Source organism: Neovison vison, chromosome 7 (genome assembly GCF_020171115.1).
Source record: "Neovison vison isolate M4711 chromosome 7, ASM_NN_V1, whole genome shotgun sequence".
Taxonomy (NCBI): Eukaryota; Metazoa; Chordata; class Mammalia; order Carnivora; family Mustelidae; genus Neogale; species Neogale vison.
In genome coordinates, this window is record NC_058097.1 from 194,261,763 (window position 1) to 194,286,096 (window position 24,334).

The 24,334-nt window shown below is 55.3% G+C and overlaps 1 protein-coding gene across 1 annotated transcript; it reads right to left on the reverse strand.

Moving 5' to 3' along the window:
• Window positions 1-2,813: 2,813 nt before the first annotated feature.
• Window positions 2,814-23,984, reverse strand: SLC43A1 (solute carrier family 43 member 1). The gene is made up of 14 exons (XM_044259339.1): window positions 23,801-23,984; window positions 16,821-16,998; window positions 16,643-16,698; window positions 16,436-16,512; window positions 14,038-14,130; window positions 12,289-12,422; window positions 11,228-11,406; window positions 9,957-10,103; window positions 9,830-9,865; window positions 9,462-9,600; window positions 6,705-6,846; window positions 6,421-6,494; window positions 4,637-4,760; window positions 2,814-3,546 (listed from the first exon to the last, which is right to left on the reverse strand). Exons 1-14 carry the CDS (start codon window positions 23,952-23,954, stop codon window positions 3,400-3,402), a joined length of 1,680 nt encoding a protein of 559 aa, XP_044115274.1. The 5' UTR covers window positions 23,955-23,984; the 3' UTR covers window positions 2,814-3,399.
• Between the last annotated feature and the right edge of the window lie 350 nt (window positions 23,985-24,334).

Here is a 24,334-nt window from a genome sequence, read left to right on the forward strand (position 1 = left end):
AGTTGCTAAAATACAGATTCCTGAAACCCTTGGCCCTGCTGAATCAGATCACCGAAGGACCCTGGAGCTTCATTTTAAGTGGGGGTTGGTTACTGAACACTTTAAAAGCTGAGAAACATCTCAAAGATGGGGTGGTCAGGGAAGGGGGCAGAGTTGAGAAAGCAAAGGAATAAAAGTTAGATTCACCCCCACCGCAAAGCAGGGACTCTTGGTGAATGTAACAGGCGACACTGAGCGCCAAGAGGGTGATGGGGGGGGGGGCGATGATAAAGGAGGGAGGAGGCAGAGGGAGGACGCGGAGACCATGGGATGGGGACACAGCAGAAGTGAGACCCCAGGTAAGCAGCCACTAGCGGAAACAGACGCTTACAATGTGTCCCCCCCCCCTCGCGGCGATCTGAGACCCTGAACTTCTGGACGCGGGATGCGCACACGCTGGAGGCGTCCTCTCGGTTTCTGGGTCAGGGGGTCAGGGAGGAAGCCGCCCCTGCAGGGCCCCGCGGCCCCCCCCCCGGGGGCCAACGCCCAGACGTCAGGACCACTCACCTATCCCTCCCAGGCCGGAGCCCGCCTCCCCTGCCCTCGGAAATGGGCTCGGGTCCCGCACCCGCGTGACCTTCTCCCTCCCTCCACCCCCCAACCCCGCAGTCCCAGCTCATTTGCATAAAGTTCCAATTAACACGTTTTCCCTCAGCTATTTACGATCCCTGAACTCGCTCCCAGCTCGGGAGCCGGCTTCCCGCCGCCCCCTCGCCCCTCGGGGTGCAGCCCCATTAACCCTAGCGCCCCGGGCGGCTCGCGGCGGCCTTGACCCAGCCCGCCCCGCCGGCGCAGGGGGGCGACCCAGGGGCGAGGGGCGCGCCCTGGGGCGGCCGGCTGCGCAGCGAGGGCCGCGGCAGGCCAGAGGCCGGGCTCTTCGGGAGAAAGGCCGACGTTGGCCCCCACTCTTGCAAGAAAGAGATGGGGAGGGGGGCTTCTCCTGGGAGACTCGGGGCGTCGAAATTCCTCGTTCCTCATCCTCCGGCCCCCGCACCCCTCCTCCCCCCCGCCACGTACCCTCTCCCCTCCCCAGCCATCTGTTCCGCTCGGCAGCGCCGCGACAAACACGGCTCAGCTCGCTTCCGCCCCTGCCCAGCCCCCTCCCCAAGCTCTCCACCCCTCCCCCGGGAGGCCGAGATTTCTGGAGGCAACTCCCACCCGGTCCGAAGCCCCAGCTGAGCAAGGGGCCACCGTCCAGGCCCCCCCTCCCTCGGTCTGAGGGCCGGTGGGGGTGCAGATGACGCTTTTAAGTGTGGGGGTCGGGAAGGCGTGAGCCGTCCAAGGAGGGCAGCACAAGCCAGGGTGGGAGTCTGGGGGTCGAGGCCCAGGTAGGACCCGCTAGCGGGGACGCTGTGTGTGGAGGGGTGTGTTGGGGGGGGATTCCCTTTTGGTTCTCCGCCCCCCTCCCCCCACCTCCACCCCCACCCCATCCCATCCCGTCCCAGACGCAGCCCCGCAGCGCCGCCTGCTGGATACACCCAGCACCCGGTGCAGGGCTTTGCTTGCTCTGCCCACCAGCAACCTGTTCTGGTGGGATCCTTCCCTCGTGATCAAACTCCCCGCCAGATTACTCGGAGGGTCAAGATCCGGGACGGCGAGCACAGTGAGACCCAGGCTGGCCCTCCGGGAACCCATCCAACTCCTTAGTGGGCGCTGTCCAATTCTGGTTTAGTATTTTGCAAAACGGGAACGGTGTTGAAAGTTAGCACTCTGGGCTCAGAGCAGGCCTGGGTCTTGTCCAATCTCCAGACCTCTCTGGACATGTTTCCTCATTTGTGAAATGGGTGGATCAATCTGTTTCATTAATTTCTAAAGAGAGTTTAAGACAAAGGGACAGTTTTATCTGTAATTTTGTCTTCAGTACTGACATTTGAGGGTTCTCCAAAGTTGTCTTTGTTTTTGTTTTTTTTCCTCCAGGGAAAGGGGTTGTGAAGAGGGTCTTTGAGGTCGCTCTCAGCCCTGAGAGGACAGCTGAGCTCCCCTGAGAAGCTTGGGATCTTTCTGGCCATGACTGCCCCTGGTAGGCCTGTGGTCAGGACTCAACAGTCGGACGCCCTGATCCCAAGCTCAGCTCTACCACCTACCCGCTGGCCTTGTGCCTTAACCTGTCTGGGCTTTCCTCAACCTACAAACCATTGTGAAGATACCAACCTCTTGGGCCATCTTTACAATGAGATACCTGTGGGGCACAGGCCCTCCTGGCCCATCCCTTCATTCTGTGACTTACTCTCTGGCCTCAAAGGCTTCTGTCCCAGGGACATGAAGAAGTGTAGACCGGGGATAAATAAGGTATATTTTCTTGGCGGGCCCCTTGTTCTCAAACATGGTGTCTTTACCTATGTAATTTTAAAGCCTCACTTCAATGTTAAAAATAAGTATGAATATAGTATAAAGTGAAGCTCCAAATTTGCATGAAGTTTTAAGATAAAACAGGAGACTATAAAAAAGTGTAAATTTCAACAAACCTCCATTATACCCTCGGCATTTTTCTAAAGCATCCTGCCCTGACCCCCTGTTCAGAGAAAGGCAACTTCCTGGACATACCTCAGACCATGGGAAGTGGGGGGGCAGGAGCAGAGGGCAGGACGTGGACTCCCTCCAGACACCAAGGGCAGGGCATGGTTAAGAACCGGAAGATGAGCCGACAGCCAGAGGTGGACAGGCTAGCACTTTAGGTGTCCTACTTAATGCCCAACTGAGCCTGGGTGAGGAAGAGATGGGGGTGTGGGAAAACAACCCCCCCCACCCCCAACAAAGATACAGGCACACACCAGCCAGTCTCTCACTTCCCTTTTTATTTTTCCTCTAAGACCTGCAAAAAGCAGTACCAGGGAGGGAACCCGCCCTCCGGTCCCTGGAAGGGGCTTACCCCCTAACGCCCCATCCAAGATACAGCGAGCACCTCAGATCCCTTTCCTCTAAGGGGAAGGTTGTTTCACACACACACACGCACACACACACACACACACATGCTCTGGGCATTGCATAGCTAGAACCCAGGGGTAGCCTATTTGCCTGTTTGTTGATCCCACAAGCCCCCAGGAGGCACCAGGAGGCAGGCCCAGAGAAAGGGCAGCCCCACATCCTGGTCTCTGCCATTCTGAGAAGGAAAAAGGCCCAATCCTTCTAGCACAGGGGCTGTCTTCAGTCAATGGAGCATTGCTTTGGGGAAATTTTTTTTAGTTTTTTTTTTTTTTTTCCTTTTAGCAAGTCCCTATAAAAATAGAACTTCTCTTGGTATTTATAAATCCACGGCCCAGCTCTGTGCGTATGTTACAGGTAGAAAAGCCACATGAGGCATTCCCTTTGGTTACTCAGGCCTTGGCTTCCTGTCATCCAGGTCCCTTGGCCTCAAGAGGTCTACGCGGTCACCTCAGAGCTGCCAAGCACCTTCTTTGGGCCCTCCCAGTAGGTGGCGTACTCCCTCTGGAGCCGGGCACGGTAGTAGAAGAGGTAGGAAGGTAGCAGGAAGCCCAGGAACGAGAAGAGCAGGAGGCCCAGATTCACCTTGAGGGCAAGGAGAGAGAGACAAGAGTCAAATGGGTACTCGTTTTCTCTCATCAGCCTCAAGGACCCTCCTCAGCTTCCAACAGAGAGGAGGAGACAGCCATTTTCACTCCAGGTCCTAGGCCAGAATGATCAACATAGCTACTGCTTACTCTGTCTTCAGTCACCCTTTCCCCAATTCCTCGTCTACTGTTCAACCGCTTCGTAAAGTATCAGAGCATGGTCTGAACTTCGCCTAACACCAGGACCCTCACAAGCTGGCGTCCTCTGGGGAAACACTGGGGGACCCCGGGCTGGTGCCCAATCCAGGGCACCTTCTGCAATGGGACCTTCTGGGCTGCGGATATTGACGATAGGATCACACTGAGGTTGGTGAGAAGAGGTCTGCTATCGGTTAAAGGAGCTGAGGCATGCGGCTGGGGGACAGAGGGCCCAGGACAGCGGCCCTTGCACGGGCCTCCACACCCCCCGACATGTTGTGCGACTTCGGGCAAATTGCCTTGACTCCCAAAGCCTCGTTAGGGCAAAGATGGTGGAAGCAGAGTACGCGGGGAGCTCAGCACCTCGTGAACACTCCGTAAACCGTGACTGTCCTTTCTTCGTCGCTCTGCTGCGAGAAGCGTTATAGGACAGGGGTCCCCACAGGGCAGAGAGAGGACCAGCTTTGCAGAGGCAGACGTGTGTTCGGTGGAAGTGAAAAGCCCTCCTAACCACACCAAAGGCTGCTGCCCCATCCTGAGGGTGTTTGAGCTGAGAGGGTTTGGAGGAACCCCTTTCCAGAGGTGCTGAGAGAGAGATCATCCATGTCTGGGGGGACACCAGACTGCCTCAGAACTGGGCCCCTTCACCTGGCACCTGAAGGAGAGACACTCCTGGGCCCAGGGCAAGAGGCAGGCTGGGGAATCTGTATTTTTCACTCTGTGAGGGGCTGTGATGGGCGGCCAGCTCGGGAACCCCCCGATTAGAGACCTTTAGTCGGAGATAGGAGTCAAGGATTCGGCCACACACAAGCCCTCCTCCCAGCCCCCAACTCCTCCGAAGCACCCTGGGAAGGGGCTCCTGCTCCCCCCGTGCCACCCCCGGTTCTCACCCAGAAGGGCTCTCCTTTCAAGGGTCCCACCATGGCCATGAAAAGCGGCTGCAGGAGCAGGGCGAACACAGCACTGATGAGGGACTGCAGACCCGTCAGCGTCCCGAAGTGGTTGGAGGGGAACCTGTCCACGAGAGGGGGGCCAGTCAGGAGGGCGGTGCGGCCCTCTCAAGGTCCAGCACCCCCACCCCCGGACGCTGGCATCTGCAAGGCAGGCAGGGCAGAACGGAAGGGCCTCTCTGCCCATGCTCTTTGGACTCTGGCCTCAGAGAGGTGTGCAGTGACTCTGGGGCTTCTCCACCTGCTATCTAGGTGATAACAGCAAGGAATCCCTCCTCTCCGGGACCCACTTTTTCCTCCACTAGTAACCGAGCTAGCACTGACCTCACTGGGCTGTTCATTTATTCTTTTGACAAGTATCCACTGCGCTCCTATGGGCCAGGCACTGACCTAAGGTGCAGGCACATTCACCATCAGACCCAACAAAGATTCCCGCCCTTGCAGAGGCGGCTTTCTGGTGGGGCGGGCGGCAGTTGGACAAGGAGCGGGATAAATGCCTAGAGTGTGGGCTGGTGATAAGAGCTAAGGAGAGAAACAGGGCAGAGAAAGCCTGGAGAGGTATCGGGGGTTTCACTGGATGGCCAGCAGGGGCCTCCCTGACAAGAGGACAGCCGAGTAAGGACCTGGGCAAGATGAGACTACTGTGAGCCTTGCCGATATCTGGAGGGAGAATGTTCCAGAAAGAGGGAAGAGCAAATGCAAACGCCCCAAGTAGGGAACACACTGGGGGTTACTGCGGCAGGGGGCAGCCACAGTGGCTGCAGCAGAGCGAGTGAGTGGGGAAGGGGAAGGAAGAGAGCAGAAGGGTTCCCAGGGGCTGGACCTTGGAGGGCCTGTTCAGCCATAACAAATTCTCTGGCTTTTTCTCAGATCATGGCAGGAAGCCACAGAGTGACAGGAAAAGACTTATGTCCCAACAGGTGTCTCCAGCCGTGTGTTAAAAATAGACCAAGGGAGGAGAGGGCAGGTGCGGGGAGCCCGCCGGGAGCTGCTGCACTCAGCCAGGGCAGGGGGGTGGCGGTAGGGATGAGGAGGGGGTTGCCTTTGGGGTTTGCGGATGGGGAGCCGGCAGGACTGCTGGGGACTGGATGCGGAGTGTGAGGGAGGGAAGGTGCAAGCGTGACGTCAAGGCTCTGGCTGGAGCAGGTGAAGGAGATGGGGCTGCCCTCTGCTGACCCGGGTCAGGGCTCCTGCACCGCGCCTGCCACTGAGGAAGCACCTGATAGTGGCGAGGAATGTGTCACCGCACACACCAGAGTCACTTGGCAGGGCTGGCAGTGGAAACCAGAAGGGCGAGGGGAAAGGGAACGGGGGGCTGCCCCAGATGGAGCAGGAGAGTTAGAAGGCAGGCAAGACTGCAGCCTGGGAATTTCTACAGGGCTGATGGGAGGAGAGAGAGCGGACCTAACCAAAGAGTCATCAAACCAAGAATTTCGGCTTCCTCTAAGGCAGGACCTCCTGGCACTGGAGCCAGCCGGCGGTGGGGCAAGCTGCCTTTGATAGCGGTGAGGGGGTGGGGGCCCCCCACCCGAGAAGCTTTGAGAGAGTGGGCCCCCAGACAGCCTCCTAGCTCCCCGCCGGCTGTGAGATGTCAGTCAGCACTCCAGGGAAGCGGTGGAGGGGGGCAGGAAGGGGGGCGTCTGGGGCCCTTTGGACTCTCTGCTCTGGGATTCTCTGGCTATGGGGGAAAGCTCGGGGAGGCAGCAAAGCGCGGGCTGACTCACACTGCAGCATAGAGGCTGCCACAGGCTGAGTGGTAGAAACCCCGGACCATGGTGTGCAGGACGAAGGTGGCAAACTGAAACCAAAAAGAGGGAGGGGAGAGGTGAAGGGCAGGTGTGGAGGCAGGAGGTAGGATGGGTCAGGTGAAGAGGGACCCCGACCCCTGACCACCCCGTCCCCAGAAAACAGACCCAGAAGATGAGAACCATGCTTCCTGGAAGGCAGGTGAAACGTCCCTTTGGAGGGGTCCTGGGAGGCAGGGAGCGGGGAGGACGGAAGCGGGTACCTGGACGTGTAAGCTGTTGATGAGGCAGGTGACGCCAAACCCCACCAGCAGGAAGTTGGTCAGGGTGAAGGCGTTGATGGCATTGGTGAGCTTCTGGATCTTGCGGTAGCGCGGCCTGGCGGGCTTGGTGGCAACCCCATCCCTGAGGAGCACAGGAGGTCGCTGGCGGCTGCCCCCACTCCACAGCAGCTCCCTCCCTCCCTGGTTCTGGGCTGGCCTCCCTTCCGAAAGCTGCCCCTTTGCTGTGGGGGTTCAGGGAGCAGGCTGTGTCTCCAGCCCTGTTTCTCTCGAAGTGTGGCGCCCCCCCCCATGGCTCCAGGATCACCTGGGGTCTTTCTTTAAAATGCAGACTCCAGGCTCCCACTGCCAGAAGTGCGGGAGCATGGCCTAGGCATCTGCATTTTGACAAATAGCCCAGGCATGTTTCACGCACACTGAAGTCGGAGACACAAGGCTGGGAAGGAAGGTGGAGAACCGGGAGCGCTCACACCACCTCCCACTGGAGAAGAAGCGTCTCTGCCCATCAGCCTGAACAAAAGTAGATGCTCCTCTGGGGACAGCAGCTTGGCCCCTGACTGCCCAGCAAGCCCTGCTCTGGCACAAGCAAGGGCTCAAAGGACTGCCCCAGACCCAGAGGATGAGAACGTCCCAGCAGGCTGGGATGAGGGCAGGCTGCCCTTCTACCCTACATAGATGGCTCTGCCTTCAGGAGGCTGAGTGACAAGGTGGGGGCACCAATGTTGGGGAGGGAAGCCACTGGATTGTTCCTTAGAAGTCTTCCATTCCAGGGCGCCTGGGTGGCTCAGTGGGTTGGGCCTCTGCCTTTGGCTCGGGTCATGATCTCAGGGTCCTGGGATGAAGCCCCGCATCAGGCTCTCTGCTCAGTGGGGAGCCTGCTCCCCCCACCCCCCGCCGCCCCTGCCTGCCTCTCTGCCTACTTGTGATCTCTGTCAAACAAATAAATAAAATCTTAAAAAAGAAGAAGAAGAAGAAGAAGTCTTCCATTCCTAACCTCTCAGGACAAACACAAAAAGAACATGCAGTCAGAAAACCTAAGTTCAAGACCCAGCAATGGTCTCCCGCCAACAAGATGGGTCTCAGTGAGCCCCACCTCCTACTAGCCATACCCTGTGTTGTCCCCTCCCACACCAGACCAGTGACTCTGTGTGACTGACAGATGGAAGTGTGACTGGCCATGGAAGCGATGGTGCGTCTCCTGGGAGATTTCACTGTGACGGACACAGAGGCTGCCATCTTGGTCTCCCTCCCTTAGACCCCTGGCTCTGGGGAAAGCCAGCTGCCCTGTGGTAAGTAGCCCTGTGGAGAGACCCAGGTAGGGAGGAGCCACACCTTCTGCCAAGAGCCACGTGAGTGAGCTCAGTAATGGATTCCCCCATTCCCATCAACACCCCAGATCTCTGTAGCCTCGGCCAACAGCCGGACTGCAGCCTCCTGGGACCCTGCTATGGTCTGAATGGCTGTGTCCCCTTGGAATTCATATGCCGAAAGCCTAATGCCCAATGCGATGGTATTGGGGGTGGGCCTCTGCAGGATGATTAGGTCATGAGAGCAGAGCCCTCCTCATGGGATTAGGAGGCCCCACGGAGCTCCCTGTTCCTTAGGCCATGAGAGGACACTGGGGCAAGTCTGCCACTCAGAAGAGGGCTCTCACTCAACCACTGGTTCTCTGATCTGAGACTTTCAGCTTCTAGAACTGTGAAAACTAAATTTCTATTGTTTTTAGGCTACCCAATGTGTGGTGTTTTGTTAGACCAGCCCAAACAGACTCAGACAGACACTGAGACACAACCACCCAGCTAAGTCATCCCCAGATTCCTGACTCAGAAACTCTACGAGACAATAAATGTTAGCCGTTTAAAGATGCCCGAGTTCTGGGGTAATTTGTGATACAGCAATGGACATCTGTTATACCGACTCTCTCTCTTCCTAGCCACAGAAGGCTTTAGGGTATACCCTTTATAACAGGTTCTAGAACCTGCTACTAGAAGCTGTGTGGTAGGGAAGTTGGGTGGCTCAGTCAGTTAAATGGCCGACTCTTGGTTTCAGCTCAGGTCACCATCTTTGGGTCCTGGGATTGAGCCCCGAGTTGAGTTCCATGCTTGAGTCTGCTTGAGATTCTCTCTCTGTCTTTCCCTCTGCTTGGCGCCCCCCCCAAATAAATAAATAAAATCCTTTTAAAAATGTTTTATTTATTTATTTGAGAGAGTGTCCGCACAAGGGCACACAAGTAGTGGGGGAAGGGCAGAGGGGAAGGAGAAGCAGACTCCCCACTGAGCAGGGAGCCATGGGGCTTGATCCCAGGACCCTGAGATCACAATCTGAGCTGAAACCAAGAGTCAGATACTTAAACCAACTGGGCCACCCAGGTGCCCCGTTAAATAAAACCTTTAAAATAATAAAATAAGTAAAATAAAATAAAATAAAAGCTGTGCGATCTTGGGTAAGTTACTTACCTTTCTGGGTCTCCACGTCCTCACCCGTGAAGTGAGGACAACATACCAACCTCAGAGAGCTGTCGCAGGGCTCGACAGGACCGTGCAAGATGCCTCATTCACAGTCAGCACTTGAGATGAGCTACACTCATTACCAAGCCATCAGCGCCCTCCCCCCAGTTTCCTTATCTGTAAAATGGGGAGAGGCTCCTGCTCTCCCAAGGCTCTGGGGAGAATGAAATGAGATGCTGGATGTGAAAGGGCAGAGAAAGCGACAGGCTATGGCCATCCCTGTGCCGGTCACCTGGGGTCTCCAAGGGCAGCGCCCTCACCGGGGGCGTCCACACAGTCCTTGATACGCCAGTCCATGATGTAGCCGATCAGAGGGCAGGTGAGAAGGCACAACAGCTGCATAGCCCCGAAGATGGAGGAGTAGAACCCAACTGGGCAGGACGGCAAGAAAAGTAGAGTCAGGAGCTAGCACGACAGAGGCCGGCAGCCCAGTGGACACTGTTACCCACTTTTGGTGTAGAAGAGGGGGTGCCAGCCCTGCCTCCCCCTGAGCCCAGGTTTTCGATGCCCCAAATGCCCAGAGCTCTGAGGATAGGCCCAGGCTCCCTGTGGAGAGGGCAGCGGGGGGCAGGGGGCAGGCCCCAATTTTCATCCCCTTACCTGTCTCTGCTGCCCTTTTTCTCAGGATGTCCGTCTCTGATGGGTGGGGGGAGAAGCCAGAATGTTAGGAGCTCAGCAGGGTGACCCTCTTGTGCCCCAGCCCCCGGCAGGCTCGGCAGCCCCTCACCATGCTCCTGGCCCCCCGTCACCAGGTACTCCAGCATCTTGTTCATGGCGGCCATGTAGAAGATGACCCGCAACTGGGTCATGCCCATGGTGAGGAGGCTCCACAGGAAAATGGGGGAGCAGAGGCTCTGGCGGAACGGGACGGTCTCTGGGGAGACAGCAGAGGGCGCCCGTGAGCCCCCGGAGCTTCCATTTCCCTCTGATTGTCCCCGCAGATGCAGCTCCGGAGGGGGCTTGGACATGCACTAGTGACTCAGGAGGGAGACTGCTTTCTTCAAAAACGACTCTTGAGGCTCACTGCCCTCCAGGTACTTGCCCAGTTTGATAATGATCGCAACAGAAGATTTTCACGTGACCTCTGATGTCCTCGCTGGTGTATAATAATAACTCTAGCTACTATTTATTAAGCACCTACTATGTGCCACTCCCTCGACACATACCATCCCATTTACTCAAAGCGCACAAAACCCTGTCTTTAGTACCTTCTGCTGCTGAGGAACGGAGGCCCAGAGCTCAGTGACTGGCTCAGGCTCACAGGGCTGGAAGCGGCAGGTCGCCGGCCTCCCTCTGTCATGAGAGGCCAGCAGCGGGGGTGACACACTCACACCTGCACACTCCTGTGCCCGTAACAGAGCTTCCACGGCCATGGACCATTTAATCCTCACGATTAACTTCCCTGTTCAGTGGATGTTATTACTGCTGGTTTAAGAGATAAGGAAAGCCAGAGCAGGGTTACAGGATCGACCCAAAAGTCACATGGCCTGCAACTGGGGAGCCAGACTCAAACCTCCATCTCTTGACTCCAAGGTCAGCGCACCTTCCTCTAATCTGGGACGACACCTCAGGAAGTGCCCCAGGCAGGTGGCTGCAGCTCCTCTTCCGGCCAGCAGGGGGAGCCAGCCAGCCGGACGTTGGAGGGCCTAGCCAGACAGTGGCCTGGGGGGGTGAGGGGACAGTACCTGAAGCCAGGGGCTCAAAGGGTTGAAGGGAGCCCTGATGACACCAACTGCCCCACAGGCCTGGAGAGCCTGCCCCCTTCTGGAAGCTTCTCCCTCCCTCCTTCACCCAGGAATCCAGTACCCCTGAGTCTGAACTTCCAGAATTCTCTGAGCTCTGATTGCCCCCATCTGTAAATGGGGAGCATGTTCCACCTACACCACGGGTGTGGAGGGACCACAAGGAGAGAGAATGAGCGCTTAGGAGGAGTGTTCACTAAGCATGAGGACCCACCCTCGTTGTCCCCCAAGACTGGCCCCTTGACCAGACACTCACTCTCAGGAGGGCTTTCCGAGGCACCACGAACATCCTGGGATGAGATGAAGACGTCGGCCCCCTCCTCCAGGCTGGGGGCCTTCTGGCTCAGCCGCTGGCCCACGATGGTCACGTGGGTGTAGAAGCGGTCACCTGTCACCTTGTGATCTAAGGCCAACCCGCTGAGCTTGATCTTCTTCCTGCCAGCAGCCAGGCCAGGGCGTGTGGGAACCAGCTGCGCAGAGCCCGCCTTCAACAGCTGGCCTCTCAGGGTCTGTCCCAGTCGTCCCCAGGGGTGCTGAGCACCCCCTGACCTAGCACTGACTGACAAGCCCACTGTGTCTATCTCTCAGAGCCCGGGGCCAGGGGCCAGCTTGGCACCCTCGTGGTGGATGGGTAAGTCATTTTCCACTTGGGCTGATGCCATGGAGGCAGAATTAAGAATTCAGACTCCGGAGTCAGAGAGCCTGGTTCCAAGCCTTACCCCAGCCCCCTTCAGTGGTATGACCTTAGGAAAATCACTTTGTTCCCTGAGTCTTCGTTATTAAAGGAGTTAATAACAGAAGCCCCATCATAGGACTGTTGACAATGGTATGAGAGCTATGCACAGTGCCTGGCCAGCAGCACACACAGGATAAACATCAGCTTTTGACTGGCACCCCATGTGCTTCCTTGTGGGGAAGCTGATAGGGGCTGGGGGAAAGTTGGCATTTAGCTTGCCCCATAAAAGGTGGAGTATTTGAGTCTTTGTATCCCCCTGCTGGGACCACATGGCACACAGCACCCTGGCTGGGGTCCCTCTACTCTGATCCCACTGTCCAAACTCAGAAAGGATACTAACAGTACGAGTCGCCCTGTTTTGACCATCTTTTACGTGCCATGTCTATTCAAACACTTGTGGGTGGGGAGGATCAAGCCCATTGTACAGCTGAGAAAGCAGAGGCCATCAGCAAAGGCAGGTCTCTCTGACACCAAAGCTGATTCTGTGCACTGCATCACCACTATGCTCGCCAGTCCCCCCCACCTCTTCCTCCACAGGGAGGGGAGTCCCCCTCCCCACATAGCCCTCCACAGCCACTCACGTGTAGTTGACTTCCTCAGGAGCCGGAAAGGCTTCACCAGGCCAGTTGAGGGCACAGTTCAGAAAAATCAGACAGGCCAGGCCTGACCACGTGAACATGATGACCACAAAGGACACACCAGCGTCATAGATCAACTGTGGAAGGAGGGGGCAGACTCACGGGGGTGGCCGCCTGGCCCCACCTCTCCCAGCCCAAGGCACAGCCCAGGACCCGGTGGCCTGAGACAAGGTTTCTTCTACCCCATTCCTTGTGCCTGATTTGCAGATAAGGAAGCTGAGGCCAGAAGTTAAGAGTCAGATGCAGAAGACCCACCATCCTTTTTCACCCAAGTCCCCTAAACAGGTGTGAAACAATTCCCACACGGAGCTGAAATTGCTGGCCGCAAGCATGGAAGGTCTTTGAAATCTCAATTACTATCTTAAAAAGGCACCCAAGTGTACCTATGAGTCGATGCACGTGTTGGCTTTCACACAAAAAGGCCATTTCATTTTATGTACAAAAGAGAAAAATTAATGTTCTAGGTTACCCCAGGCCTAACTGTGTTTATCTTGTCCCTTCCTGGCATGTTCCCTGAGGGAAAGACAAACCGAATCTGAGAAGCCTTATCTCTCCTTTCACAGGTGCTCCCAGGTACGACAACTATGTGTGTGTGGGGTGTGTGTGTGTGTGTTTGTGTATGTGCGCACACGCGTACGCACGGGCAAAGGCTCTGCGCAAGGCCTCCTCACATCAGGACAAGCAGGTTCTGAATTGACTGGGATTCCGTGCCAACGGGGAAGCCAGGTACACAGAGACGGTGTCCCTCCCCCTGTCCTCCCTGCCTGGGATGATGGACATCGGCCACCCCCTCAGGCTCCTGCTCAGAGCTCCAGTGCTGCCTGGGAATGTTTCTGCTCCTCCTCGGGCTGGGGCCTGGAGGCTCTTTCTTCCCTGGGGACAGGACAGAGCTTCAAAGAGAAGGGAGAACCTGCCACCCTCCGCGTCTGGTGCTACCTGAAGGACTGACGGCCGTTCCCCCCACTCCACTCTCAAGCTCCTCCCGGGATGCCAAGCAAGTGCCTTCTAAAATAACACACGTGACTGCCCCGGGCAGAATCTGGAGGGTACGTGATGGCCCGGGTGAAACCACTCCTTGATATCAGAGGAAGAAATGAGGCCCCAAGCTTTCCCCCAAGCTAGAACGCAGGCCTTCTGGTTCTAGTTCCACCAGGCAGATGTGTCCAGGCTCCAGCTCCATGTGGACTACGTTCGTGACCCTGGACCCAAGGCAACCAGTCCCTCCAGGGCAGGAGAGGGAGACATGGTTGGAAAGGCTGGTTGAGGCCAGGGAGGTGAAGGGCATTGAATGCCTTTGTGAAGGGGTTGGACTTGAGTCTGTCAGCGAAGCAGGGCAAGTGTGCGAGCCAGGCCTCCAACTAAGATCATTCTAGAAGTCATGTGAATGACAGACCAGAGAGGGGGACAGTCAAAGGCAGGGAGACCAGCTAGAAAGGCTTGAGCTAGCCTAGGAGAGAGGATGGAGGCTAGGCCCGGGGTGGTAGTAAAGGACAGGAGGCAAAGCGGGGAGGCCAGACCTGTGGGTCAGTGGCAGTGCCTTGTGCCCTGGTGGTGGGGACTGACCTCCAGCCAGCAAGAACGGGATCCTCAGACACGCCAGCCACTACTCACCCAGTCCCACCCAGTTTTTGTGTCGGGGCAAAAAGAAAACCCAGGTGACCTCACTGCCCCCACCCCAGACAGTTCCAATACCTTGATTCCCGGGAAAGTGATGGCAGAAGAGGCGTAGGAGCCAATCATGAGGGCCATGAACGTGGACCGCAGGTTCCCAAACATATTGGGCAGCTGAGGGAGAGAAGCAGCACTGGTGAGCTAGGGGACCCGGACAGCCACCCAGGGGGCCCTGTGCCCAGCCCCGTGGGGTAAAACCTGAATGCATCCAGCCCTGCAGCCTTCAAAGTGAGCTCCAGGAAAACTACCTCTGGGAGATGCAACAGAAAAGTCTGAAGGCAAAATTTGGTTGGAAACTAGCTAGCACCCTCCCAATGCAATTTAGCATGTGAAATGTTCCCAGACATGCACTCAAAGAAAAAAAAATTGTCAATTTTGCTTAACCCCCAGGTTCCCCAAGTTTATGGAGCCCTTCTATTGGGCGATGCCTCTTAATAACCCATGCAGTGGCTGTTTAAGAAAAACTGATCTAGGGCAACCCATTTGAAAGATGAGAAAACTGAGGCCCAGAGAGGGTGAGAAACGTACTCAAGTTCACAGAACTGGTGATCCTTGCTGTCTCCCAGGCCCCAAGGCTGGGACCATGGCTGACTCTGGAATTAACCCTCCTGGGGACGCCAAAGGCCCCAATCTGCTGAGCCAGGACAAGTCATGGGAGGTGCCAGGGAGGTAAGGGTGGAACTAAAGGTAGGGTAGGGGCAGGCTAGGTCTCCAGGAGAGGTGGCTCTGACGTGCAGAGCAGGCCCAGAATTCCCACCAGGAGAGAACTGATCATATGTTCTGCTCACTGGCCTGAGCAGGCCCTCTGGGGAGGAGAAAGCAAAGTCACTCTGCCCTTTGTATACACCCCTCCTCTGGCCCCACCATCCTCCCCAGGCCAACAGATTCCCACAGCTGGGACTGGAGTTAGATGCCATATGGAAATTCAACCCTCTCCACAGAGAGGATAATCCAGGCCAGGAAGGGGACCTGAAATACCTTGGGGAAGGAAGATGGCAAACACGGAGAACGGAGTCCTCCACCACCTTCCAAGTGGCTATGAAAAGGGGATGGGACCAGGCTGACCCTCACTGGGGCAGAGGTTTCCCTGACACCCGGTATCTGCGAGGCACGCCGCCAAGGACGCGGGATAAAGTGCCAGGGCCAGGGCCAGAGTGCGGCCGGACCCTTGGCGCCCCCGCCCCACGGTCCCCGGGCGCTGCCTCCGCCTAGCAGGGCGCGCCGGGGGCAGGGCGCGAGGCCGACCGGGCTAACTCGGGCCGAGGGGCTGGGCAGCACTGGATGTCCCTGCTCGGCTCGAGTCTGTCCTGGCAGGCTAGGGCAGAGGCTAGGGCAGAGGCTAGGGCAGAGGCTCGGGGCGGGCCGGGCGCCGGGCCCTGCCATTGGCTGGAGATTACAGCGGGGGGGCAGGGGAGGAGCGGTGGGCGGAGGGCGGCGGGGGGACTGGGCGGCGGGCAGAGCTCCCTAGGCCGGCGAGGGCAGGGTTTGAGGTTGGGCACGACGCAGGGCAGGGCAAGCGAGGGAAAGGATTCAGGGCCAGAGCCAAGTTGCACAGCGTGGAGAAGGGGCTGCGCAGGGGCGCGGGGAGGAAGGGATCGCTTCCTTAGAGAGTTGTGAAATGTCCCAGGCTGGAATTAAAGGCGGCAGCTGGGTGAGGTGAAATTCAGCCAAAAACACCCAGTTTGGCGGTCAGGATGGGTCAGGGATAAACAGCCTGTAGCTGGCCCAGCCAGGAACCCCTCCCCCACCTCACACTCACAAGCCTTTAACCCTTACCCTCGCTCACATCCATCCACAGACGCACTCAGAGCAACAAGCACAGCAAACACATATGTAAGAGAGCGAATCATGCAAAGAAGCTGTTTCTGTAGGTCCCGCACGGTCAAGCAGCGTAATTTCACCCGGCTTAACCTCATACACTCACTAATACCTTCCCCGACACATGCCCTTCCCCATCTAGGGCATCACACAAGACACAACGCGGCAAACACACACCCCAGCGGCTCCTTCCCTGTCACTAGCTATCACAACACCCAGTTTTATTTTCTTTCCAGCACTTATGACTACTGACATCATTTCTAAGTTTACTTGTTGGGGGGGGCGTTGCCTGTTCACTGAGCACCCCCCAAACAGAAGTTCCAGTAAGGCGAGGAAGTTGGCAGTCCTGTTTGTGCTGTGGCCCCAGTGCCTAGAATGGAGGCGGCAGACACCGCGTGCTTGGGACACGCGCACGGCCCAAAACCCACACTCACACACCGTCGGGTCCTTAGCGGCCGCCTATGCGGTTCCACACACACACAAGCATTTGCTCTGCGGCCACTGGCCCCTCCCTCACCCTCTCCCCCTCCCTCACCTCTAGCCCCAGCCCCCCCCCCACCTCCTGGGTACCCTGCTGCCAAGTGGGGCCCGTCACACTCACCGTGAGTGAAGAGAACGTTAGGCAGATGCCACCAAAGCCATTCAGGGACAGCGCCAGGAATATCAGCGGAGACAGAACTGGGAAGGGGAGAGGGCTGGGTGAGGGCATTTGGGGAGCTGTCGGAGGCCAAGGGAGGAGCTGGGAGCGGATGATCCACCCGCATACCACCCATTATCTTGTGGTCACCCGAGAGGCCGAACAGCTCACCTCTGGTGTCCTGAGAGGCCACGGCCATGAGGGCGCAGGACACAGCGAAGCTGGCACTGTGGAGACCCAGAGAAGGGGGAGGAATTGGCCATGAACACTCTGAGCCTCCACCGCCCCCCAACACTGCCCCTGAGCGGCAGCCCCTGCCTTCAGTCCCCCACCTGCCGACCAGCCTCACCTGCCCACCAGCCGCGTGGGCCGGGGGCCGAAGCGGTCCATGAGGATCCCCAGCGGCAGGGTGGTGGCGCTCAGCACAAAGGAGCCAATGGTGAAGCCCAGGTTGAGCATCTTTTCCTGGCCGTCACAGCTCAGCCACTTGCGCCGCTCGCCCTGAGTGACGTTGGTGGTGTTCTCAGCTGAGGAGGCAAGGGAGGGCTCAGCACGCGGCATCGGGAACACCCAGGTGCAGGAGAGAAGGGCCTGGGGTCGGGGCTCCGGAGCTGATGACTTCCTGCCAACCTGGTGACTTTGAGGGTGGCCCAGAGTCCTATCTACTCGGGTGAGGACTCGCCCTCAAGGTAACCTGCAACTTGGAGTCATGAGGAGTTAATAAAGAAGGTTAACGATGGGGAAAGGAGGGCGATTTGCTTCACTCAGGGCTCACGGAGTCACAAGGTGGCTGTTCCCCTTCCCCGTTTGTTGCCTCAGTGTCACTGCCAAAGGCACACTCAGGGGGCACCTGGAGGGCAGACCAACCAGGGTCTGAATTCCCACTGCCGTCCCTATGAGCTGGGCAACCTTGAACAAGGCACTTCCTCTCCCTGGGCCACGGAGGAAGCAGAGGGAGCCTAACGCACAGGTTCCTTAGGAGGTTCAGCTGGGGAAGGTGACTTGGCACAGGGTCTGGCCCAGAGAAGGTTCTCCTGAAACAGCTGATGATGGGGTAAGTGGGGGCCGGCCCTCCTGGGGGGTCATGATGGCATCAGCTTCTTCTCTGGTGCTGGGGATCCCACAGTGAATACAAATGGAAGCTCCCTGCTCTCATGGGGCTTATATTAGATACAAAACAAGTCCACAAATGGACCCTGATTTAAAGAGTGGCAGGTGCTGTTGAGTGCCCGGCAGACTGAGTCAGCAGAGCATGCGACTTGATCTCAGGGCTGTGAGTTCAAACCCCACGCTGGGCGTAGGGCTTAAAGAAAGAAAGAAAGAAGGAAAGAAAGAAAGATAGGTAAAGAGTGGTGGGTGCCATGAAGAGAACAAAACAGGAGGCCGTGATGATGCCTGAATGCTGAGAGGGGAAGCACCTGCCCCTGTTGGGGACAGTGACTCCCGACTTCAGATATCCGAAGGGCGTGCGGGCGGCAGAGGGGTGAGGCGACCCGTGTGTTGACATGAGGAAGAACAGGACGAAGACGTTTCGGATCCTGAGTGCCAGTCAACCAGGAGAGGAGGCACCTCGGGCCGCGGGGAGCTGGCCACAGTACCAGTGCCCGGACGCTAGGGGAGACTGCTCAGGCTCCTGGGAGAAGCAGTGGGGGTATTCAGACCACGGCCTTTGGGGTTCAGGTAAGCCCCATAATTTCGTGATGGTCACGATCACTGTTCATGTCTCCACCAGGTTCGTCTGCTCTGCTTTATTCAGTCTCCGTGCACTTCAGGAACTTCTGTTGTATGCCAGGTACCGTGTTGGGGCAATGGGTAAAGCAGCAAAAAATGCAAAGATCATTCAGGCCAGAGGCTGCAAACAGGCAACCAGCAGTGGCCCCCACGCCTGTTTTGCTTGGCTTGCAAACTGTAACAGGATGCAGTTTAAAATCGGGAGCTATCCCTGGAAAATCTGGCTTCTCTTTAAGAATTGAGAAGATCGGGGCACCTGCATGGCTCAGTTGGTTAAGCGTCTGCCTTCTGCTCAGGTCATGACCCCAGGATCCTGGGATTGAGCCCGCCATTGCTCTCCCTCCCTCCCTCTTCCTCTGCTCATGCTCTCTCTCGCTCGCTCTCTCTCTCAAATAAATAAAATCAAGAAAGAAAGAAGGAAAGGAAGGAACGAATGAACGAATGAACAGAGGGAGGGAGGGAGGAAGAAAGGAAGGAAGGAAGGAAGGATGGATCGAGCCAGAAGATCTGGCACTTGCTGAGCGACGGTCTCCCCTTCTCGCCACCGCTTGCCCTCTCCAGGCCACCCAAGTCCTCACCTCTCCAGTAGCTCCCAGACATTCGCCATCTTGCACCTGCCTTATTTTATTATTATTAAATTCTGATTATTAATTAGTTATTACAACCTGCCTGACCCCTGCTGGTGTCTGAGTGTGCAGCTGCTGAATCAGACTTTGGCCCCACTCCTCGGTATTTCACCATCAGACGGCACCTTCCCTTTGTGCTAAGCTCTTTCATACAGTATCTCATCTGATCCTCACAACCTCCCTGCAACTCCCAGCCACGCTGCTTCCTACAGGCAGGCTTCCATTCGGACTCAAGACATTCTCCAAGGTCAACACTCCTTCATCCCCAACAGGACCCCCAGTCCTGTAGGCAGCAGTTCCAGGTGCTTCCCAAGCCCGTCCTGGTGCAGGCAAGAGGAGGTGTTCCCCAGCCGTGGAGGGTGCCAGCCCCGTGGACAGCTACAAATCGAGGTCAGTTAGTGCATTGCTCTATCTGGTCTCTCAATCAGCCTCTCGTGAGCCTGATTGATAACTAACGTGAGCCAGCTCCTGAGGCCTGATCACTCTGGTAGCTGGCTACAGCCGGACTTCTTGGATAAAGCCAGCCCAAGCTGCCAAGACTCCTTGGAACTCTATTCATGTCGATTATAACAGAAGAGGTCATCAAAATCTAACAGCCCCAGTTGTATAGGCAAGTAAAGTGAGGCATAGGATGGGACAGGGAAAATGTACAGAGTTGGTGGTAGAGCTGAGGTCTTAGAAAAAAATGTGTTTCCCAAACTGTGGTATGCATAGCACGCCCTGATCCATCCGTCCACTGACAGTCACGTTCACTCAAACACCTGCAGGACTGGGCTCCAGCTTGCTATCTCATCTATGGTGGGAACTGCTCCAGGAGGTTGGAGATATCTACACTATTCCCATGAGGACCAGGAGACAGGTCGTGGAGTCAGAGCGCGGGCTGAATCCTCACTCTGCTACTTAAGAGCTGTGTGACCTCAAGCAAGTTACTTAGCTTCTCTGAGCTTCAGCTTTCTCTTCTACATAATAAGACAACAGACCACATAATAGGACTAAAGACCTAACTAGCAAATACTAAAGGCCTGATGAATTTTAGGTATCACTTTATTGTTTTGGCATGTTTTGCTGGCTATACAGTAGTATGTGTTAAATTGAATTGTCCTTGCCTGAATTCTGAGTAACAGAGCCCTCTTCAACTGTGACACCCTTAGAGGTGGTTCAACCACTCACCCCAGGGCAAACCTCAAGGGGGAGCAGGAAACACTGAGAAGACAGAGGGTGTAGCCAGGGACCCCAAGGCCAACACTGGTGAACACCTGGATCATGAACCCCACATCTGTTAACTGACATCATTTGGTCCTCATGTCATTGCTCTGTGGCAAGAAGGATGAGGCACATCCACTCTGTTTTGCAGACTTAGAAGCAGAGATGCAGAGAGAATGATAGGCACATGGCGAATGATGGCAAAGCTGGGTCCAGCACATAACAACGACCCCCCACGTTGTCCACATGCGTGCTCTCATTTCATTTTCACAGCAGTCCCTTGGGGTAGGGATGATCGGTCCCATTTTACATATGGGGTAACTGAGATATTCAGAAAGCTAAGTAAACACCTAATATAAGCCAAGAGACACATAGCGTTGGAAGCCTGGCTCTTTCCACACACGGGGGGGACCCACATTCCTGGTCTGATTCTGTGTTCTTGTGTACGTGGCTTCAGGAAGCAGAAAACAGGGGTAGCAGTTGGACGTCTGCCTTTAGCTCAGGTCCTGATCCTGGGGTCCTGGGATCCGGGCTCCCTGCTCAGCTGGGGAGTCTGCTTCTCCCTTTCCCTCTGCCCCTCCCCCAACTCATGCTCTCTTGTTCTTGTGCTCACTCCGCTCTCAAATAAATGAATAAAATATTTTTTTAATGTTTAAAAGAAGCAGAAAATAAACACTTTTGATAGGGCAGCATGACTGAAGGTACAGTACCCCCAATCAGCCTGACAGCTCAAGGATTTAGGCCAAGTCACTTGAGGGAAGGAGAGCCAGGGGAAGAGACACGTGCTGTGCCTTGCTTTCCAAGAGTGGACAAATAAGTTCTGAGAAAGAAGGAGGGTTCGGTCTGGTCACCTCTAGTGATCCCAGACAACCAGGCTCAGACACACACTCACTTCTGGACAGCTCAAAACACCAGATGAAATTACCCCCACATGGACTCAAGATCTAAATGTAAGAGCTGTAACTATAAAAACTCTTAGAAGAAAACACAGGCATAAACCTTTATGACCGTAGCTTAGACGAGGATTGCTTAAACATGACAGCAGAACACAAATGGCAAAGAAAAGGTTGCATTGGACTTCATCAATATTTAAAAACTTCTGTGCTCCCAAAAGAATGTGAGGAAACCATCCACAGGGAATAAAATTTTACAAATAGCAGATCTCATAAGGGACTTGTATCTAGAATATAAAAAACTCTTACAATTCAATGATTAAAAAAAAAAAAAAAAAGAGGGGGGGCGCCTGGGTGGCTTAGTGGGTTAAGCCTTTGCCTTAGGCTCAGGTCATGATCTTAGGGTCCATTGAGCCCCGCCTAGGGCTCTCTGCTCAGTGGGGAGCCTACTTCCCCTTCTCTCTCTGCCTGCCTCTCTGCCTACTTGTGATCTCTCTCTCTGTCAAATAATTTAATTTAATTAAAAAAAAGCAAATAACCCAACTTAAAAATGGCCAAAGGATCTGAACAGACATTTTTCCAAAGAAGATATACCAAGGACCAAGAAACACATGGAAAGGGGCACCTGGGTGGCTCAGTGGGTTAAAGCCTCTGCCTTCGGCTCAGGTCAGGATCCCAGGATCCTGAGATCGAGCCCCGCATGGGGCTCTTTGCTCGGTGGGGAGCCTGCTTCCCTTCCTCTCTCTCTGCCTGCTTGTGATCTCTCTCTGTCTAATAAATAAATAAATAAAATCTAAAAAAAAAAGAAACACATGAAAAGTTGTTCACCATCGTTAGCCATTAGGGAATTGGACATCAAAGCCATAAGAAGATAATATTTGTATCTACTAGACTGGTTATAATTTTTAAAAAAAAGCAATCATCAGTGAGGGCGAGGATGTGGAGAAACTGGAACCCTTCACACCGTCACTGGGAATGGAAAATGGTGCAGCCACTGCAGAAAACAGTCTGGCATTTTCTCAAAATGTTCAACATACAGTTACTACCTGACCTAGCAATTCTACTCTTTTCCTAAGAGGAAGCAAAGCCTATGCCCACAAGGAAATTTGTACCTAAGTGTTTACAGGAGCATTCATAATGGCCAAAAAAGTGGAAACAAATGCATATCAGCTCATGAGTACGTAAATAAAATGTGGTCGATCCATATGGTGGAGAAGAAACTGAGTCCTGACACCTGACAACACAGATCAACCCTGAAAGCATCATGCTAGGCGAAAAAAAGTGAGTCACAAAAGACCACATATTATAAGATGCCATTTACATGAAATAGGCAAACAGTTCCTATCATTGAGGGGTAAAATCAGGCTACTACAGAGTGCTAGACAAGGGAGGGCTGCTCAAAGCCACGCGTCGCTGGGAAAGCCAAATGCTTCAACAGAAAAGTTGAAGAGAAGATTTGGGGGAGGGGGGTGGCTGTGTTCTGGTAGCTTGAAGCCCTGGGGTGGAGTAAGGGGGAGGTTTACTAAATGGTAACAAGTGCTTTTTAAAAAAAAAATCTATTTTTGTCCAAGGTAAACTAAGGCACTCCTAATGGGTACATGACTCCTTTCTGGGGTAAAGAAAATGTCCTACAATTGATTATGGTGATGGCTGCATAACTTACTAAATTGTATACTTTAGGGGCACCTGCCTAGCTCAGTGGGTTAAGCAGCTGCGTTTGTTCTAGGTCATAATCCCAGGGTCTTGGGATGGAGTCCCATATTGGGGCTCCTGCTCAGCAGGGAGTCTGCTTCTCCTTCTCCCTCTGCTCCTGCTGTCGTGCTTTCTCTCTCAAATAGATAGAATATTTTTTTTTTAAATTGTATACTTTCAATGAGTGAATTGGAAAGTATATGACTTAGATCTTAATAAAGCTTTCACATGTGTTTTTAAAAAGCACAGGTGGATTTAAAAAAAAAAAGCACAGGCTGAGGGATGGGCAGCAAAAGGGAAGCAGGAGTTTGGGGGTGATGGAAATATTCTAAATACTGATTGTGGTGGGTGACGGTCCCTGAGGCACACATTTGTCAAGTCTCATCAAAGTGTGTGCTGTAGACTAATCTTTGATAAAGTTGATTCCAAAAAAACAAAAATAAAAACACCCAAACCAAGCAGGTGGAGTGAGGCAGGAAGGAGCTACAGGATGGGCAGTGACAAGCATCAAGAGCACGAGGTGACAAAGAGCAGGTCGACTGCCAGTCTCCAGGGTAAACAACTCAGAGGGGACCTGGTCTCCTCCCCTCCACTCAGGAGCCTTAGAATTCCTACTTCCTCATTAGGGGCCGCTCACAGGAAGCCAAAGGAACTGAAATGGAAAACAGGGTCCCTCCACAATGCCTGGCTTATTAACCTTGTGCAGATGACTGATTTGACTATCTGGGGGCTCAAAGTCCTAGAAGAGGAAGGACACAGACCAGTTACGTTCAAGTGCACTTTGTAGGGGCTCCTTTGTCTTGTATAGCCTTCCAGGAGCTCTGGTTTAAAAAAACAAAAACAAAAACAAAAATCCCACCCCTAGCTGGGTGCGGCAGCTCTCCTTCTAGGGGTTTCCATCTTACTCTAGCCAGACTTGAGGTGCCAAAGACTTAGGACTCCAGTGGTCAGTCCTAGGGTCTGAATATCCAGCAGGACACCTGGCATTCGGGAAAAGACTCCTTTAGATAAAGGAGGTAGAGTGGGCAGATCGCCACCCACTCTCTAGGGGAAGTGTGAAGAGGTCAAGAAGTGCGTCAGCCCAGTGCTCTCTCTTTGGCAGCCCTGCTTTCTGTCCCCTTGGCCACCTGTCCTTTTTCAGCTTCCACCTTGCCCGGCTGCTGTCCCTCCCCCAGCGGACATACCTGTGCACATGATGGAATAGAAGCCCTCCTCCTTGAGCATGATCAGCAGGGAGCCCCAGCCCAGGAGCACAGCGGAGAAGAAGAGGTTCTCCAGCACCGCGGTGCAGGCCATCCACCAGCGCCTCCTGTACGCCTGCTGTAGCGTGGGGGCCATGCCGGCCGCGAGCCTGCACAGGAACACAGCGCTGAGCTGGGGGAACCCCCAGAGGCCCCCCGGGAAGGGTCTCGCATCATGGAGCCTCCCGAGACCCCCTCGAGCCAGCCCGGGAAGGCCCCAGGGCCCCGGGCTTCCCGGCGGGTGCCGCCAACCTGGCTCTGTGCGCACTGGCAGTGCCAGGGGTTCACGCGGCGCCGGGCTCCCGCCTGGCCACTATCGGAAACAAGGCAGGTCCTGTGCGAGCGCAGCCGATTCCTGGCGCGCTGCCGGGCTCTTTCACCCTGGCCAGAAGCGCGGAGCCCGGCTTCCCGGGCCCAAACCCGCACTCCCCCAAGTCCCCAAAGGTCAGCAAGGGGCAGAGCGCGCTCTGAAGAGCC